The 19,444-nt window shown below is 39.0% G+C and overlaps 2 protein-coding genes across 5 annotated transcripts in view; one reads left to right on the plus strand and one right to left on the minus strand.

The window, feature by feature from the left end:
- WDR19 (WD repeat domain 19) overlaps nucleotides 1-1,440 on the plus strand; it is an 86,132-nt gene extending 84,692 nt beyond the window's left edge. The window contains exon 32 of the mRNA XM_080796746.1: nucleotides 1,134-1,440. The gene's annotated coding sequence lies outside the window, so the exon portion shown is untranslated. The remainder of the gene's footprint in view (nucleotides 1-1,133) is intronic.
- Nucleotides 1,059-19,444, minus strand: part of RFC1 (replication factor C subunit 1) — a 75,245-nt gene continuing 56,859 nt past the window's right edge. For 2 of the 4 annotated variants that reach the window (XM_080796749.1, XM_080796747.1), the window contains 13 exons: nucleotides 18,018-18,420; nucleotides 16,257-16,369; nucleotides 14,607-14,721; nucleotides 13,169-13,278; nucleotides 12,818-12,955; nucleotides 12,570-12,665; nucleotides 12,347-12,445; nucleotides 10,411-10,565; nucleotides 10,168-10,285; nucleotides 8,600-8,745; nucleotides 6,473-6,686; nucleotides 5,188-5,379; nucleotides 1,059-4,074 (listed from right to left, as the gene is read on the minus strand). In XM_080796749.1, the coding sequence (XP_080652875.1) occupies nucleotides 3,991-4,074; nucleotides 5,188-5,379; nucleotides 6,473-6,686; nucleotides 8,600-8,745; nucleotides 10,168-10,285; nucleotides 10,411-10,565; nucleotides 12,347-12,445; nucleotides 12,570-12,665; nucleotides 12,818-12,955; nucleotides 13,169-13,278; nucleotides 14,607-14,721; nucleotides 16,257-16,369; nucleotides 18,018-18,420 (1,983 nt within the window). In that variant the 3' untranslated portion in view covers nucleotides 1,059-3,990. The remainder of the gene's footprint in view (nucleotides 4,075-5,187; nucleotides 5,380-6,472; nucleotides 6,687-8,599; nucleotides 8,746-10,167; nucleotides 10,286-10,410; nucleotides 10,566-12,346; nucleotides 12,446-12,569; nucleotides 12,666-12,817; nucleotides 12,956-13,168; nucleotides 13,279-14,606; nucleotides 14,722-16,256; nucleotides 16,370-18,017; nucleotides 18,421-19,444) is intronic. The other 2 variants (XM_080796748.1, XM_080796750.1) reach the window with 2 other exon arrangements.

A 19,444-nucleotide genomic window follows, 5' to 3' on the forward strand; every position in this document is an offset into this window, starting at 1 on the left:
GTGCTTCCACTCCAGCATAAAAGTCTCTTCCAAGCCTGTGAAGTTCAAGGGTTTACATGGAGTTTATATGCAGATTTGGGGGGCAATGCCCTTTTCAGGGTATTATCCCTATCAGTTCAGTAGTTCCACCAGGCTCAAACTCTATTTTCTGACTCTTTGAGCTAGTAAGACTATGACTTCTCTGTCCTCATGGACTTATCCTCAGGTCAAACGCATAGGAAGATGAATATTACCCAGTGGACTTCTCTTCTTTCAAGAATTGACACCTTCCCAATTTCTGCCAGCTTTTGGTTGCTCTTCCAATACCTTTGAATAGTTGTATTCTGTCCCAAGTTTGTAACTATTATCTGCAGAAGGATAATCTGCAATTCTGCCAAAGGAGAATCTTGCTTATGTTTTTAATAATCCTACATAGACCCTCCCCAAACACTATCCCTGCATTAAAGTAGAGGCTTAATCCCATGGTTCCTGTATACTTGCAGATACGCTGCGGTAAGTTATGATTATGCACCATCTTTTGAAAAAAGTCACTATAAATGTCTTATTGTACAATGAATAGTGGTTTAGGCTACTGTTCACTGACTCCTTTTATCTTATTTCATTTTTAAGATTTTATTTACTTTTTTTGACAGAGAGACACAGTGAGAGTGGGAACACAAGCGGGGGGAGTGAGAGGGGGAGGAAACAGGCTTCCTGCTGAGCAGGGAGCCCAATGCGGGGCTCAGTCCCAGGACCCTGAGATCATGACCTGAGCTGAAGGCAGAGGCTTAACAGTTGAGCCACCCAGGTGCCCCTCACTGACTCCTTTTAGACAAGGAACCACTAATGACCATTTAGTTTCAGGAAAATCTTCACAGATTGCCTAGTGCTTACCCTGCATTTTCCCATTCTTCCCAGTAAAGTGACTATTATCATCACCCTCACTTTATAATAGTTCAACAGTTTGCCTGTACACTTTTAGTCAAAGCCAAGATTTAAACTCAATACTGATTATAGACCAGAGGTTTCTAACTTGCATAGTCATTGCTCCACATTCCAGAAATGAGCAAAAATTTTTGTAGTATAGCTTGCCTTTATTAGTGCATGCCAGTTATTTGAAACACTTCTAAAGATGTGGGGTTTGTCTTTTCTAGATATAATGTTCCTGAAAAGATACCACTTTTTCCACAGGAGGCGAAGTTTCTACCCCTGGTGGTTTCTGGATACAGAAAAAAGAAAGACTCTTCAGGTCACAGACATTGTACAACTGCCATTGTAGAGTGGCAAAACAGTGACATGTAACCTTGCTGTTTATTATACTTAATAGAGCTCCTCTTCAAAGTCTTACATATTCTGTGCTCTGCACTGTTAATAGTAGCCTATGACATAACTGTAAATATTCAACTTTTTGATAACTTTTATATTTTGAAATGTCTCCTTTAAAATAAAATTGTTCATTAGATATTTGTAATGTTTTTCCTGGATTTAAAGGGAGATAGCATTGTGAAGTTCGGGCAGCACAGACATTAACACTTAAAAGTCTGAAACGAGAAGTTTAGTAGAATCAGTCTTAGAATAAAAACATCAATTTAAAAGAATGAAACGATAAACCATAAGCTTTTATCTCCTGTGTTGTTAATTTCTTTCACAAAATTAAATCATCTGACTGCCCCTGAAGACATACATTTTTCAAAATCTTCCCCATATCAAACACACCTCATATTTTTCCTGCATCAGTATATGCTTCCTTGTCATCCAAAGCCAATGTCTCCAAAGTCTGGGCAGCTGGCAGTTAGTCCGAGAGCCTAACTTTGAATGTTTCAGATGACAGGATCTTACCGTACAGCCACCAGCATCCTGAGTATTACAAGTGTACCTGCCAGCCTGTGGTATTAGTACCTAAGTGACAATCATGTCTTCCTGCATCCAAGCATCCACATACATGATGCCTCCAACTTTATGATCTGATTTTCTTCCCACAAAGCCTGGCTAGAGAATAAGTGATACAAGTCACTGTCATTAAACCCACCTATCATCCTCTTGTTTTCCTATTATCATTGGAAGGATGTTGTAAAGTTATAGGAATAAGAGCTATAGGCACTGTGGGATTTGTGTGAGTAAAGCACACCATAGTTGGAGAGTTATCGGCTTTAAACATTCACTGATAAGCATAATTACACCAGAACTTATTTAGGAAGATACAACAATACTGCTCCTTGTTAATAACTTCAAGAGGCCAATAATGTTGCTGCAGTAATGGACTGCAAACACTTAACAGGATGAAGGATAAAGCACAGTAGTTTGTTATAGCTTCCAAAATGGCCAAGACACACGGATCTCAAAAGTAGTATGCAGTTTTATTCTGCAAAGCCACATGGCATCACAAAGCTCCAGCAGATCCATGTTGTCCTTCTATTTTAAAGAGCAGGTTTATAATCTCTAATTCTAAAAGTTATTTATCTCATACACTGATTATGCCAATCACAGAGCATTTAGAATGAATAACAAAATCATAATTTACAAGTAAATTCATACTCATCGTTCTGGCCAAGGAGCTTACACCCTCTTTCTTAGGGAGTAAAAAACAAGTAGGCAGCATGACCTTCATATCAGAAAGCAAAAGAAACAGGAGAATATGGAAAAGCAAGCCATGCTCACCCCACTGGTGAGGTGAGGCAGTCATCAATCGAGGAGCTCTTCACTGAAGCAGAAGTTTCGAGCTGGGCTTTGATGGAGAGGGGCAAGGCCAAAGGCAACGTTTAATTCCCATAATAAAGTCAGGCTACAGGAAAGACATTTTTCACACTCGTAAATACACTTCAAATGTCTCAAGAACTTTATGTCTCCCCTACCAAACAAGACTGTCAATTACTCAAAGGGAGGAAATAGTATCCTAATTTTACATGCCTTTTAGCACATACCTCTGAGCATTTACTGACAAAATTCCAAAAAAGCTGGACAACTAAACTCCAGACTACTTCCACGACCTCAGAGCCACTCGGCAAGCACAGTTACAGGGACCATCCAAAATTCCAGTACGATCTGTGCAATCGGTCACAGAGCAGAACCAGAGCTCCCAGAGGAAAAGTAACAAAAGCCAGCATTCATTTTGTCCCAAGGCAGAGTGAGACTGAGATCCTGACCCAGCCTACACCCTACTGGCTTAAACCTGATGAGCTAAGACTCTGGAAGGCTCAAAATGTGGCTTACAGCAACCCCATTCCCTCCAGTGATACCACAGGGGCCTCTCCATGACATCCGGTTCATGACAGATCCCGCTGGCACTCACAGAGGTAATCAGGTTAGGAATGAGAGTTCTGACTGTCCAACTGCCGAAGTTCTGCTTCACACAGCTGGTTAGTGAGGAAGAGAGTTAGCTTTTTACCCAATCATTTGCAAACTAATAAGGAATGTAATATACCAACATATTATTTTACTGTACAAGATGACATTTTAAGAATTTGCACATATGTCACATGGAACATTTTTATTCCTAATTTATATTTTGTATGATATTTGACAATATACAAAGAATACCAGCTCTAGGTGGTGACTGTTTTGTATTATGATTTATTTACAAAATTTCACCACATCATAGTAACTACCTTTTAAAAAAAAATCAGCATTGGTCCTATAAAGGCCATTAGGATAAATTCTTAAGCCTACAAAAGTCGCCTTAGTACCAATGTTCCCAGGCATATTATTGTTACCTAAAATCTGACTCCAAAGCCCACATGTAGTTTCTGATTATACACAATTTGAAGCACAATCTAATTAGATTGACAGGGGACAGTGGAGGACCCAAGCAGTCCTATCAACCTCTATAAGAGGTGTATGTTAGCCTACTGGTTACATCCCTCTAGCTGTACCACCATTTATTTATAATGGGACCACGGAGTTGCCCCATTATGCTAAAATATGATTCCTTTGGAAAAAACAAGGCATTATCTAGACAAGCTAGACTGGTCAACGGGGCAAGTAAAAAGTGGCTGTCAGTAGTGGAAAACAGTTTCATTTCTTTGAACTTCTTCCTTTTCCTTTTCTGGACTCCTTATCTTTTTCTGATTTTGAAGGCTTTGAAGATTTTGTCTTTTTCTGTTGGGAGAGAAGAATGCACAAAATAGTTAATAGCTGTATTTGAGGCAGTGAAATAAGTCAATTTCTACAATGAAGCAACTCTTTACCCGCAACTTAATAAAAAGAAAGGTAGCAAACATCCTTCAACTACCACTACGCCTGATGAGCTTGCTTTGAAGCAACAACTGGGCTAGTTGGGGCCTTTAACTACTGAAAAGCTATTTAGAACCTAAATAAAAATAAATAATAAAATAAATTAAATATGAATATAAATAAATAAATATATATATAATATATATAATATATAAATAAATATAAATACAAATATAAAATAATATAAATATAAATTAAATAAATAATAAAAGCTATTTAGAATCTACAACTAAGATATGTTCCCCAGGCACACAGTTTCTTGGATTTAGGAGATAGGTACATTTAGGGAAGACAAAATAAGCAGGATATAATTTACTAATAAGGTAATGTTTTAACAAGGAATTTCCAGTCAGTTTGAGAAGAGGAGAGAGGGAGACAATCTCTTATGTCTACGGAAGACTAAAGAGCTATACTGGAGAAGGCTGCTTTTCCTTCCCCTGCATATACAAAACAGAAATGAGGGACAAGAATGACACACACTAAGGATAGAAAAGAACAGAGACTAGATTCCTTTGCCTTAGCCAGTGGTAAAAGGTGGGCGGATACCATAAATGGTTTTAATCTTCCCTAGCACAAGACAAGATTGTTTCATCCTGAGAAACTTCTACAGGCAGTTTGATGGCTATAGCAAAATACAAATTGCAGGAGAGAGAAACAGTTTCACTGAAAATGCTTTTCTCAATGAAACTGTAAAAATATGTGTCTATTGTAAAACATACCAATGACCAAAAAAAATATGGTACTTTTTCTAAAATAGAATATGACCATCAATATGATGGCCTATTTTCTCGCTTTCTTCCACTATTATAAGCAGCTATTTATAAGAATAAAATCTATACCTTTCTCCACCCTCAATGTGATGAACCTAAAAATTTAAAGCAGGTGCTGAATGATTTCAGAAGGCGAGTTGTACACAAGAAAGGATAAAACTAGTAAGGGAATATCATGGCATTTCCTGTCTGTAGCTTAAAATACTACCTTGATCATTGCATCAGTTTCCATAGAGTCTTGGTCTTTCTCATCAGACTGAGAGTCATCTTCATTTAACTCTTCATTGTATTCAGAATCCAGCGCGGGGCCTGTGCTGTGTCTGGGTGTCTTTACAGCCTGAAGTGAGTATGGAGTGAGGTGAACTTCCTTATTGTAAGTTCTCGTGAAGGCTGCTTTCACCTATAGGAAAGGAACAGAGGCTATTAAAAATATAAGGGCCAAAAAATCCTTTTAAACTAAAGGTTTCGTGAGATCCTGCAAGATCCTTAAAATATTCTGCAAAATATTATATATGTACATTTAAGTGTATTTCTGCACATTTTTCTGTGGTGAAGTTCTGTTATTTTTCATGACATTCTTAATAGAGCCCGTGAGTCAAAAATAAGAACCAGTATTTGGGAATATGAGGCAAGCAAAAAGAGAGAAATTTAACTTGTGAGATTTAACTGTGCATTCCACGGTTCTACAAAGTAAGAGGTACAGTGAATCAATAAATCAAAAAAGACTTACAATACGGTCCAAGTTAAAGTTGGCCCTTAGTTACCACAAAATACATAAATTACCTTTATCATAATAATAATGGTTAATTAAAAATACTAAGTAACTTGAAAAGCCTTAACTTGAAGCTTCTAAACATAGTTGTAGAATTAGTCCTTGAATTCTAACAATGGTGGTCTCTTGGGAGAATTTACCCATCACCATAAAGTCAGTTCAAAATTCTAGAGAAGGCAAGCCACAGAGAATATTTATCTTCTAAAATGGCACCAAAGAAATAGGCAGAGTGTGAGGTATTAGATATTATAAATTCATGTTATGTCATTTTAATTTTTTCATGCTCATTATAAAGTATAACTATTATAACTATAATAAACACTAAATTCACAGATCAGGCAGACTGAGAAAAAGTATAAAAATCCTAAGCCAATAAACACATCTTTCTTTTCATAATGTATTACCACCACCTGACTTACTTCCCCAGGCTCATCCTTTTTACAAGGAATACATTTATATTTGCTTTCTAGATTTCATGTCTTGCTTTTCCACTCAACGTAAAGCAATGCTAAAACTACAAATCGTTAAGGTCAAATCCAGAAGTTCATTCTTAATACTTCACTCAAACAGCATCTTTGGAAAGCCTAGGCCATAAGAAGGAAAAGCATTTAAGGGGGAAAAAATTAAACCATTTTAAAACACCCACAATATCTCTGACACACTTCTACTACAAACCTGGTAATTACAAAGTGATGGAGAACCAGTGGGTTACATAATTTACCTTGGGATCCAGCTTGGAGAAGGGACTAGGTTTGCCTCCCCAGCTGCTAATTTCCATGATATTCTCAAAGTCTTCTTTCACCAAGTAGTAGGCGTCCATAAGAGCAATGACATCCTGTACTCCTTCTACCCCTTGTGAGGTCAAGGGCTGTACAAGTGCATCCCTTATATGGGACAGGTAATCCATGTTTACAGTCCTTTTGCTGGAGTAAGTTCTTAAGCCAAAACAAAAGAGACATAACTGTAGTCAGTGGCAAACTACCACCAACTCAAGCCATAGTGTGCTGAAGTTCAATCCACTTTTACTAATGCCCAATGTCATGTCTACTATTTAACAGCTGATAGAGAAAGCCTAGCACTACACCATCAGGATAAGGGACACACACCAGTGTGCTCAAAGGGAGTAAATTTTCTACTTATCTGTATCAGTGAATGAAAAACATAAATCTAGGTTCCATTACCAACCTACTCTCAAGGCCTGGGCAACACAAAATTTCTATGTGCTCATAATTAACTACAGCCAAATACTACTCATTCCCAGTTCCAAATATTAAAAACATCAGTAAAAGGCAGTGAGATTTCCTACCTCAAGTTCCACTGCTACTTCCTACAAGAAGGTCTGTTACACCTTTTGATCTTTGATTCTAACACACAAAATTATACATAAATGTTTCCCTCATATTTCCTAATACAGTTACTCTGAAATCTTTAGTTCTAGAGCAGAGCCTTCCCCAAACTAAGAAAACTGCAGAAAATGTCCCTGTAGAATCACAAGGTGGTCCACACTTGTGAGGGGAAGGCTTCAGGAAAAAGTCTGCTGCGAACGACAATGTTATCATGAAATGACTTTCTCTCTTGCTCTTAAATACTGTCACTCAAAGACAGAAGATAGATGAACAAAACAAAATGCTACCAATCAAAATCTTTCCAATCCAGCTGCCTCCATCATCAAATGAGGCAATTATATGTGTGCATAATCCAAATAAGAAACCTCAAAAGCTGCTGGGCTTCAGAATCCATAAAAATGTTAAAATTATTCACGGGTCCTGCTCTTGTCTTCAGGTAACTGAGTCTCAATAGTTCTCTTGATTTGAAATCTAGAACCCTGCCCCCAACTGTTTTACAACCTAGGCAAAGAATCAAAAAAACCCTTATTTTAAATTCACCCATTTCCTCAAGATTCAGTCTTCCAGAGTCAAGCACAACTAGTACTTGAAGATAAGTATGAGCCCTAAACCACGGTGCCTAAGAAAATCATGAAACCTTTGTCAAAAGAAATAAGACTGCTCAAGTTCTTCGCAGTTAAAAATAAATTCCTAAAGTTCACTTAATATTTGTATGCATGCATATTTTCTAAGTTTCTGAACTTTAACAACACTGTACCAAATAGCTGGAGTTTTTGGACTTCATTAAACTTCTCCAAGCACACTGACTTTCAATCATCTGCATGTCTGCCTCCTGTTGTCATATGCTGAACTATGTCCCCTATCGTAAATGACTAGGTCAGTCTACTACTAGGATAGGTAAAAACTAGTTCATTTATTTCAATAGTCCTTTTTCCTATTAAATTATTTGGAAGCTGAGACATTCTCTATGCCTACTAGTAATAGGCACAGTCATAATGATAAATAGTAGCACTACCTCAGATTTACGTAGCTTTTTTTTAAAAATATTTTATTTATTTATTTGACAGACAGAGATCACAAGTAGGCAGAGAGGTAGGCAGAGAGAGAGGAAGGGAAGCAGACTCCCCGCTGAGCAGAGAGCCCAATACGGGGCTCAATCCCAGGACCCTGGGATCATGACCTGAGCCGAAGGCAGAGGCTTTAACCCACTGAGCCACCCAGGCACCCCAGATTTACGTAGCTTTAAACTTAAAGTTACGTATTATCTACCAGCTGGGCTTATTCTCCAAAGTATCCCTTTAAGTGGTAAAACAAGTATTATACAGATTATAGATAATAAAACCCAGGCCAACAAAATATAAAGAACTTATCCAGGACCATTTATCTAGTTAGCAATAAAATCAAAACTAAAACGCCAATCTTTTGACTTACGCTATCTTCACTGGATAAAGACTAAACACGCTACGCTAAGTAAATGCCAAACCCGGACTAACATCACTTACCTGAGACTCATGTGCAGTGCTAGGTCCTGCACAATACGATCGTGTTTGCCGGTAGATGAGTGCCTCCCCAACCAGCTTGGGAAGGTAGGAAACTGGGTTATGTACCCCCTCATTAACTCTCCAGGAAGAACACTGGCATAAATGGCCTGAAAAAAATAAATTGCAGTCCACTGAATTCATTGCAAAGTTGCTTCCTACACTACTGGCTTCCAAGGAGTCTCGAGCAAATGAAGCAACACCACCCCGGGTACCTAATTCCAGAACATCACACCCTTTCCCTCTGTCTCTCTTCTGTCCGAGAACAGCAGATCACATTATGGCCCTCAGAGATATCATCTGGCATTTCGGCCTCCTTGACCAACTGATCCCAACATACCAGTTACTTCAGGAGGCAGAAGAGACTTTAAGAGGAACATGACTGGCTTTACCATGAACTATTGATAGCACAGCTGGATCAAAGCATGGAAAACTGAACAGAGTATTAAGTAAACGGGCACTTGGGAAAAGATTTTTAAAAAGGTATCCTTGAATGTCTTCTAAATCCAGGGCTCACACTTTTTAAAAATTGAAATTACACATAAATTTTGTATCTTGCTTTATTTTAATAATACTCTCTCATAAGCATTTTTCATATTAGACAATCTTTATAAATGATTTTAAACACTGCACAATATTCCACCAAGAATGTTTACCATACTCATTCTCCTATTGCCAGACATGGAGATTTTCTCCGATTTCTAACAGTCTCAAAACTAAGATAATATTTTTGTACATTAAGCTTTTCCCATGTTTAAAGTTATTTCTTTAGGATAAATTTTTAAAGTTATAATTACTAGTATAAAAACTGAACACTTGTAAAAAACATAAGAGCAAGGATTCTTTATATCCAGAATGAATCTTTGTTTTTTGGTTTCCCAACAATGTACAGGCAGAATTAAGAGAAGAGTGGGCCTTCCAGAAGTCCCGTGCTTATTATTACTCGGGACAATAATACTTTATATAATTTACAGTATAAATATGCAAAACTCAAGAACAAATAACATTCTTAATTATGAAAGCTTGCAAAACTCTGTTTTGAGTGAAAGCTATCACTTAAATAAAGTACCCAGTATAAATCTGCCTCTTCAGCAAGGAAGAAGAAAATCAGAGTTCACGTGTCAGAGAAGTAGCCCCTGACCTGCCCTGGCTGCATCTCCAAGCAGGAGCTACTCAGTCACCACTGGGGAGAGCCAAGAATGACAAAAAAGAAATGGATTGATTCTTAAGGTAAAATAGAGCAAATAAAACTTTTGACTAACATCTTATTTATGTCTGGAATCTAACGCTATTTCCCTATGTCCATTTACATAAAAACATTTTGAAACCCTGAAAAATCTGGCTATTTTTATGTTTTATTTTTATTAAGAAATGGACAATTGTGACCCCAGAGTGTTTTAATCTAGAACAGACTTTATCTTGGCCGTAAGAGCCATAACATTTCTCTGGTGCTGCATGTAACTACAGGAGCTCACAGATGTTTCGTTCTCCCTGCAGCAGGGTCTGCATCTTAGGGAGAGCCCTGGGCTTACCTGCGTGGGCAGGAGACTCCAGTTCTGTTTACTCCGGATCTGACGGTCCACTAGGTCACCGTCACATATGCTGTCTGCTGCTCTGCTTAAAAGCATCAAGTGCTTTTTCATGTCTCCCCTGCATAAATAAACCAGTCTGGATTACACCACTGTCCATACCTCATGGCCCTCTCTCCCAGGAATGTGGCCTTCCCTGTGCCAGGAGGGAACAAATTCTACCCCTCACAAGCTCCGAACACTCACCCTGCAGCCACAGGCTTCACGTGTACATAGTTCTCCTGGACAAAGAGGGGTGCTATTGAATAATCATGAAAGAAGAGATCTGACTTGTCCATAAGTGACATATGAGCGGTCTCCTCTCCAGCTGCAAACACTTTCCGGGCAACATCAAATGGGCCCTAAAAAAGAGAGGGACACACCTAGTAGAATGGCCAATGTCCAAAATACTGACAACATCAAATGCTGGCAGAGATGTGGAGCAACAGGAACTCTCGTTCATTGCTAGTTGAAATGCAAAATGGCATAGTCATTTGGAAGACAGATTGGCAGTTTTTTTTACAAAACTAAATATACTCTTACCATACCATCCAGCAATTGTCCTCCTTGGTATTTATCCAAACAAACTGAAAACATACTACACAAAAAACCTGCACATGAATCTTTACAGCAGCTTTATTCTTAACAGACAAAACTTGGAAGTAATCCAGATGTCACTCAAAAGATGAAGAAACTGTGGTAGATCCAGACACTGCAGTATTATTCACCACAGAAAAGAAGTGAGCTGTCATAAGGCCAGGAAAAGATATGGAGAAACCTTAAATGCATATTACTAAGAGAAAGAAGCCAATGTGGGAGAGCCTGGGTGGCCGCTGGTTAAGCATCTTGACTCTTGATTTCAGCTCAGGTCATGATGTCAGGGTCACGAGATGGAGCCCTACATTGTGGAGCCCGCTTAAGATTTTCTCTCCCTCTGTCCCTCCCCCTGCTCACGCTTGCTCATTCTCTCTCTCTTAAAAAAAAAAAAAAAAATAAAAACTGAACTGAACTGAAAAGGCTATATACTGCATGATTCCAACTACAGGACATTCTGAAGAAGGTGCAACTATGGAGACAACAAAAAGATTACTGATTGGGACACCTGGGTGGCTCAGTCAATTAAGCGACTGGCTAACCCTTGATTTAGGCTCAGGTCATGATCTCAGAGTCATGAGATCGAGTCCCGTGTCAGGCTCCACCTTGAACGTGGAGTCTGCTTGTCCTCTCCCACTGCCCCTCCCCCTGCTCTTGTTCTCTCTCTCTCCAAGACAAATAAATAGGCTAACGATCAGTGATCGTCAGGGGGCAGGGGGAAGGGATGGATGAACAGGGGGAGTACAGGGTATTTTTAGGGCAGTGAAAGTATTCTGTGTGATATACAATGGTGAACCTAAGCTATGATACATTTGTCAAAACCCATGGAATGTACATGAGGAGTGAACTAACCCTGATGTAAACTAAGACTTTGGGTGATAATGACGTATCGGTACAGGTTCAGCTGGAACAAATGTACCACTCTGGTGGGGGATGCGGATAGTGGACAAGGCCGTAGGAGTCTGGAGGCTGGTGACAATAAGGGAAGTCTCTGTACCCTGTGCTAGATTTTGCTATGAAACTAAAACTGCTCTTAAAGTTTATTGATTCAAAAAAAAAAAAAAAAAAGGGAGCGGGGGTTACAAACACTACTTAATTACTGCTCTAACTGTAATAATAAATTCTGACTACTGACTAGGTGAAACAGAACACAGATAATTAATACAGACTTCTAGTTTCAAGTTTCAGAGAGGTTATTAAATAATAAGCCATTTCAAACAGATTCCGAAGTTCCAAACTTCAAAACATGAAATCTATATATAAGGGACTCTGAAAAGGCTATTTTATAACTACTGAAGCGTAAGTATAATTTAAAACTTCCATTTCTCATAACTTACAATGTACACTAATAGTCCTTGAGGAAAAATTCACTTGAATTAGAAAACTTCTTAGGAGCTGTCTTTCTTATTATAAATATCTACAGTTGGTATCTATAAATATCAGCAGGCGTATCTAGGAACTATAGTAACTACTTTGACTAAGTTAATATGAGCAGAACAAGAAATGCTTTAGCTTGAGAAAGTAACTAAGAAATGGAAATTTATTTTACCAGTCTGATATCCTTCTTGGCTCTATGAGAATCAGCCTTGGCCTGGTCATAGGTTAGGGCCTTACTTCGTGCACACCACATACTCAGATTGTGTAAAACCTAAAAGAAATCATAAATAAGACATGGTCAAGGTGGGAAAATAATGCCACTCCTCCTCTCTGAAAAGTTAAAGGCATTAATTCAAAAGAATCAGCAACTATTATATAACATGTATTTAATTTACCTGTCTGATATCTTGATTGGCTCCCAAAATTATTTCATTCATAGCTGGAGGGGGGATCTTCAAACCCTCCTTAAATGCAATAGACATCATAGCACCCTGAAATTGACAAAGGGGAATCATAAACTTTTTTTTTAATTCACATTATCAGATATTTTTTGAATATTTATCAGGTACTTTTAAAAGTAACTTCTGAGAAATACCAAAAAATAAGGAGAGCGTGAGGGAGAAAAAAATTCCAATCATCATACCTTAATCTGTTCAACTCGAGGTCTTTGAAAACGAAGATCAAAACAATAATGAACCAAAGAGCGAATCTTGGGATGATTTCTATCATTGCACATACAAATAATGGGAATTTTTGTATGTTTTATCAGACCAATTAATTCCTAAAAGGCAAATTTGCAACACAAAAGTAATTATTTAAAAACAACAACAACAAGAAAATACTACACGTTGTATGTATTTTAGGTTTTGAAAACCTCGGCAACGTGCTTTAATTGCTGTATTACAGCATGATTAGTTCTTGAAATATTAAAAAAAAAACACAACTACAACTAAAAATCAATGGTAAAACTGCAAAACTACAGTGCTTTCACTACCTGAATTCCTCCCCTGTCCTCATTGCCTGCCATGCCATCTACTTCATCCATGATGAGAGCATGTTTCGTGCTTACTGTATGGGCTGTTCCGCCTGACCCGTGCTGAGAAGCTATGGGGTGGGACAAAAAAGAGAACTGTTCAAATGCTGTTATTTTATTTAAAAAACATGTAAAATATTTTTTTTAACATGTAAAATATTTTAAACCAAAATACAAGATACACAAGCATATGCAGATGAAAAGAAATTCCACCTCCCACCTTTCCCCTCTCAGGTATCCCTATACATATTAAAAACATACGTGCAAAAAAATATGCAACTTGGTTTTATCAGTCAATATATTTTGGTGATCTGTTCCTTATCTGTAGATATACAACACCTCATTTTTTAAGGCTGTTTAATAATATCCCATTTTACACATGTATCATAATCACTATCTATCGATAAAATATGACAATGCTTCCAACGTTCTGCTATTCTAAATAATACTAAGCGAATATCCTTTTATTTATATATATGTATATATACATATACATATATAAATAAAATATATACATATACATATGTATATGTGTATGTATATGTATACATACATATATACATATATATATGTCATTTTGCATATATACAAGTATATCAATTGCTAAATTCCAAGAGCTGGAATTTCTGAGCTAAAAGGTCTGTATAATGTAATTTTTGAAAAATACTGACAGACTACTGTCCAGAGTAGTACCAATTAACTAATACTCCCACCAGCTAGAATGACCACTCCTGGGCAAATCCTCTTTAATAATGATTTGCTACCATAGAAAGCAAGAATTCAGGCGACCCTGCTATATCCATCATAAATTCTAAACCTGCACTACTGAGTCTGTAGTTTGAGCATCTTATTTTCCCCATACACTCTGACCACACCAGACCACCAGCTACAGCCTGAAACACAGTGTCACCTTCACAGTTTCTTCTCCTTTGCTACTATCTTTGCCTATGTGACCTCTTCCATCACAAATGATCCTCTTTCAACCTCCAAGGCCTATCGAACAAATATCACCCTTATCCTGGCTTTCCCGAGTGCCCCAAATCAAATCATTTCTTCATCTACAAGCCTCTATTACCTCACTCATCACACTGAATCACAATAATTTATTTACTACCCCTCTTCACAAGATTCACCTGTGAATCCTCTAAAATAATGTGCAAAAATGCATAAACATATCCATGTATGTATTTAACACGTTCTTAGAAATACTGCTAAGACCTGAAAAAAAAGGCGGGGGGGAGGGGGACTATTGTCCTATAAGAGTTCCATCATTAGCCCTAGGATTTAGCAGGATGCCTGGCACATACTAATGTTCAATACTGGTTCCTAAATATTTAAGTGAACTTGTTTTCCCTACATAACCAAAGAAAACCAAAATAAAAATCAAATACCCACATACTTGAATAAAAGCCTGTGATGCTGGTATTATTCAGTGATTCAGCAACAATCTCCTTCAAACTGTTCTTACTTCGAGTGTCACTTGCATTTAGTTCCACATAGCTATATCCCAATTCCTAATCAAAATATTGGAAACCGTTATTGTCACAATGCAAATTATTAACTCTCTCAAAAATAAAGCAATAAAAACAACAGAAGGAGCCATGGATTAAAAAAAAAGAAAGATAATGAGATAATATGCCTCACAATATTAAGAGATTTTTAAAATATGTACATATATACCACACACACACAAACAAAAGTGCCATCTTAAAACCACAGCTGATAAATCACTAATCTAGAAGAGCATACCTGAATAAGTAATTTTACTAAGTTTACTTCTGAAAAATCCTATAAAGAATTAAATATACCCATCCCAAGATTTCAATTTCAGATATAGAGTTAATTTATTATAAGATACAAAAAATAATTCTTGGCTCCTCAAGATAAAGTTAAATCATTCATTATCAAACCATCCTGATACATAATCTTACCAAGCTGTGAAAAATCAAGTTATTCTGACTCCTTTCCCAAAACTGATTCTAATGATCATAAGCATTATATAATGCCTTCATGCAATTCCCCTCCAAAATAATGATGATAATAAAGGGAGAAAAGAGTCATGTTTACAATTATAGAGACTAGGAAAAAAATTGTTTTTTTTTTTAAAGTTTACAATAGAATAGAAAATATATAGCTGTTCTACCAGCTGAATTATGCTCTGGCCCATAAAACAAGGGCAAAACAAAACTGCCAGCTTACAGGACAAGGGTTGGGAAATCCAGTCATATATTTAAAGTAAGTTTTAAATCCCTCATTTTGGGACACCTGGGTGGCTCTGTTGTTTAAGCCTCTGCCTTCGACTCCGGTCGTGATCTCAGGGTCCTGGGATCGAGCCCCACTGGGCTCTCTCCTCAGTGGGGAGCCTGCTTCCCCCTCTGCCTGCCGTGCCCTCTGCTTGTGTTCTCTTGGCACGTGTGTGTGAGGGTCTCTCTCTGACAAATAATAAAATCTTTTAAAAAATTAAAGTAAACATAAAAATAAATTAAATAAATAAAATCTCTCCTTTTATCATTCAGATGCCACTTCATGTGTTACTTCACATTCTGATCCATGACCTCTGGTTTGCTCAGTGTCTTCTCCTCTCATGGTCTAGATATGGCAGACATAGAGACAAGGGCAAAAGCAGGCTCCCAGAGCGTGGGCCTCCAGCCCCCTCTGTAAGCCCATTTCATTCGTCACATGAGGATGGTAGGAATACATACATTCAGTAGAGAATTCTTACAATAGTATGTAAAATATTTCTATCCGTAAGAGTCTCTAAGACATATTTATATTACCTAAAAGATAATGCACCCAAGGGCTTAGCACACTGCCTGGCACACCAGTAAATATTACCTATTATTTTAATTACCAACATTAAGAAAAGGATGAAAATGACAAGTATCCCCAGAACCAAGGTAAATTCTGAAAGTCTGACTTTAGGAAAGTCTATATGCAGCAGGTTAAAATACAGATACCACAGACCTACTAACACACGCACATGTATGTACCTGCTACACGCGCCCGTTCCCGGGTTAGCCTTCCAACTGCACGACAGCACCACACTCACCTGACAAACCAGAGACGCTGTGGTTGTCTTGCCAACACCTGGGGGCCCTGAGAGCAGCGCTGCTTTGAAACTAGAGCCATCATCTTTCCCAGCAAATTTACCGAACTTTGCTGCTGGGGAAAAAAGAAGTTCCAGAGTGTTAACCTATACGCCCTAAGAGAAGTTCAGGAACGGCAAAAATCACTGCCCACGAACTGAAATCAAGACCGGTTCTCTGGTTTACCTCTAAATCTGCAGAGTATTTTCTACAAACCATGAACAACACTTCCAGAGCACTTAATGAGACTCAACTAACTGCCTACCTCACTTACACCCAAAACGAAACACTAAGACTAACTCTGAAATTCTGATTTGAAACCATAATTGTAGGAGTCTCCTTTCCTACAAAAGCACAGGTCAGGGAGCTGAGTCACCTGGGCTCCAATCCTAACTCCCATTCCCCTAATCCCAACCACTCACCAGCAGGGAGAAGGGATGCAACCTCCTGGGCCTATCTCTTCCCTCTGTAAAACGAGGGTGGCGACAGTAATGTGCCTGGCAGGGATACTGTAAGGACGAGCATGCTGAGCACTGAGCCAGGCATGCCTCAAGAAATGTCAGCAAGCCCCTTGGCTACCGGATCACAGAAAGAATGAACTGAAGATGGTGTGTCTGCCACTATCCTGCCCAGCTCAACTCTAGAGCATTCTTCTCCCCTTATCACACGGGTGCCTGACTCATCAAGGGTGCTCCGTACAGACACTACGAAGGAGAGAGAGAGATGGCTAAGCCTGCTACAGGCATGGGAAAAGGGACTCTACATCCCCCACAGCTTTATAAAGTCTTCTCCAGGAATACAAAGCACTATAACCCCCTTTATGGTAGATTTTATATGGTTTCAGAAAGAGGAGTCCAGCTTAACCCTGCATCCTTACAATTACATCCTCTACCTGGCATAAATAAGCTGGCAACATCGGCCAGTGTCCAGTGAGCAGACGGACGTTGATAACCCAGCCATCACTCTGGGAATTCGTTGTGCTGCTCCCTGAATTTTGCCTTCTTACTTCTCACACGGTACCCTCCAGGGCCGCGGGGGAAGCTCAGAAAGACACTACTAACCTCTGTGACCTGAAGCCTCGGTTTCACCAATGTCCTGGACGTTAAATACAGAGTGTACTGTTCAGCGTCCATGACCCACACACGGTGAAGCAGCGCAGGAACCAGAGCTCAGGCCCACCGAAAGCCAATGCGCTGCTGGGATTTTCAGGCCGCCTCGTCTGGGAGTGCGCCTCAGCTGTTGATCTGCACATGTCCCCCCGACCCCATCTCCCGGGCCCTCCCAGGGGCTCACTCACCCATCTGCAGAACTTGGTACGTGTACTGTCTCCCACACAACGCTCCTCCTCCCCTTTCGCCTGGTTAACTCCCACTTAGTTTCCAAGTCTTCGCTCGGTTCTCCCTTCCTCCGGGGCTGGGGGTGCACCTCCACGTCCCTGAGCACACACCTCCACGCTCTCCGCGCCCTCCACTCACCCCTACAACAGTACTCAGCACCGCTATCTTCACTGCTGCTTCATCTATGTCCAGGACTGACTGTGAGCAAATGGAGGCGGCTCTGGTCACAAGAGCACCTCTGGGGTCCAGGACAGCCCCTGCACTCAGTGTAGGCTTTCCATGTCTGCTGAGATGAGCGGCCCCACTATTCTACCCCCCCACAAATGCGGGACTGAGCAATCACATGGTGACAGACACACACAGAAACGAAGGAAGCTGTAAAATCACCGCGTTTCGTATCCTCGGACGGACTCCTGTGCCAGTTCTGGAGCCAGCGGAGAAGTTTGTTGGCGCAGCTCTGGTCACCTTGCTGTCCGATTATGGTCTTGAGCGAGGTTGGCTTGTATTTATCCACCCAGAGCAAATGTTCCACTTTGTTTTTTTCACTGCTGTCATCAGCCAAATTCCTAGCCTGGCTGTCACCGTCTGTCTCCTCAGCCACCTGCTCCTCGAAGTCCAGGCATCTCCAAAACACACCTGTTCCCTTTTTCAGCGACTTTGTAGAGCTGTCCTTTTTGGGAGTCAGTCTGCTTTTTTTGGATTCTGATTCCTTCTTAGTTGGGCTAATTTTTCTTTTTCCTTGGTCTTTTTTTTGAGGTGTTCTTTCCAATTTGGACTTTTCTTTCTTCATCTTAAAAATTGGAAAGGTGAGGAAAAAAAGAATATAAGAATATATATATATTCTAAGAATATATATGTATTCTTTATATATATAGGAAATCACCACCTTCCAAACTTTATAAAAATTAACAACAAACACACCAAAAAGCATCCAAATGCCATTTTTTTTGGTGAGACCATATTAGTTTACAAATAATACATATTCTATAATCAGTCTGAAATCCAAGATAAAACATTAAGAAATTTTTGTTCCAACTTTGACTCGTTAAAAGTCAACACCTCCACAAAAACTTGTACACAAATATTCATAGCAGTATTATGATATGTAATCACACAATTACATTACTATTACAGCCAAAGAATAGAAACAACCCAAAGTGGCCATCAACTGAAGAATGAATAAACCAGATATGGGACAGACACATGACAGAGTGTCAACCACCAAAACAGGGGAGTAGAGTCCTGACACATGTACTTTAGTGCAGCTGGACCTTGAAAACATACAAGGTCAAAAAAGCCAGATACAAAGGGTCACAAATTGCATGTTCCCCTGTAGATAAAATGTCCAGAATAAGCAAATCCATGGAAACAAAAAAACGGAACAGTGGTTGCCAGGGGTTGGATATGAGGAATGATGGCTAACTGGCTATGGAGAGTGATAAAAATGTTCTAAAATTAGAAACTGGTGATGGTCGTATGATCTCGTGAATATACTAAAAACCTCTGACATACATTTTAAAAGGGTGAATTTTATGGTGGGAATGTCTCAAAAAAGAAAAAAAAGGTGCCTCTTTGCCAGTGAGTGGATGCTGAAATTAGTAGGTAAGTATTCGAGGAGAAACAGGATATTACCATAGTATTAAAGTTCCCTTCAAGATATTTATCAGTTACAAAAGGGAAAACAGTCACTTTACTAGTGGAGAAACACCTTAATCAAGATTAACATCACCAATATGAAGACATATCGACTCAAGGTCGTGAGGTCGAGCCCCACATTGGGCTCCACACTGGGCATGGAGCCTGCTTAAGATTCT

The sequence above is a fragment of the Martes martes genome, assembly GCF_963455335.1.
Source record: "Martes martes genome assembly, chromosome: 2".
Lineage (NCBI taxonomy): Eukaryota > Metazoa > Chordata > Mammalia > Carnivora > Mustelidae > Martes > Martes martes.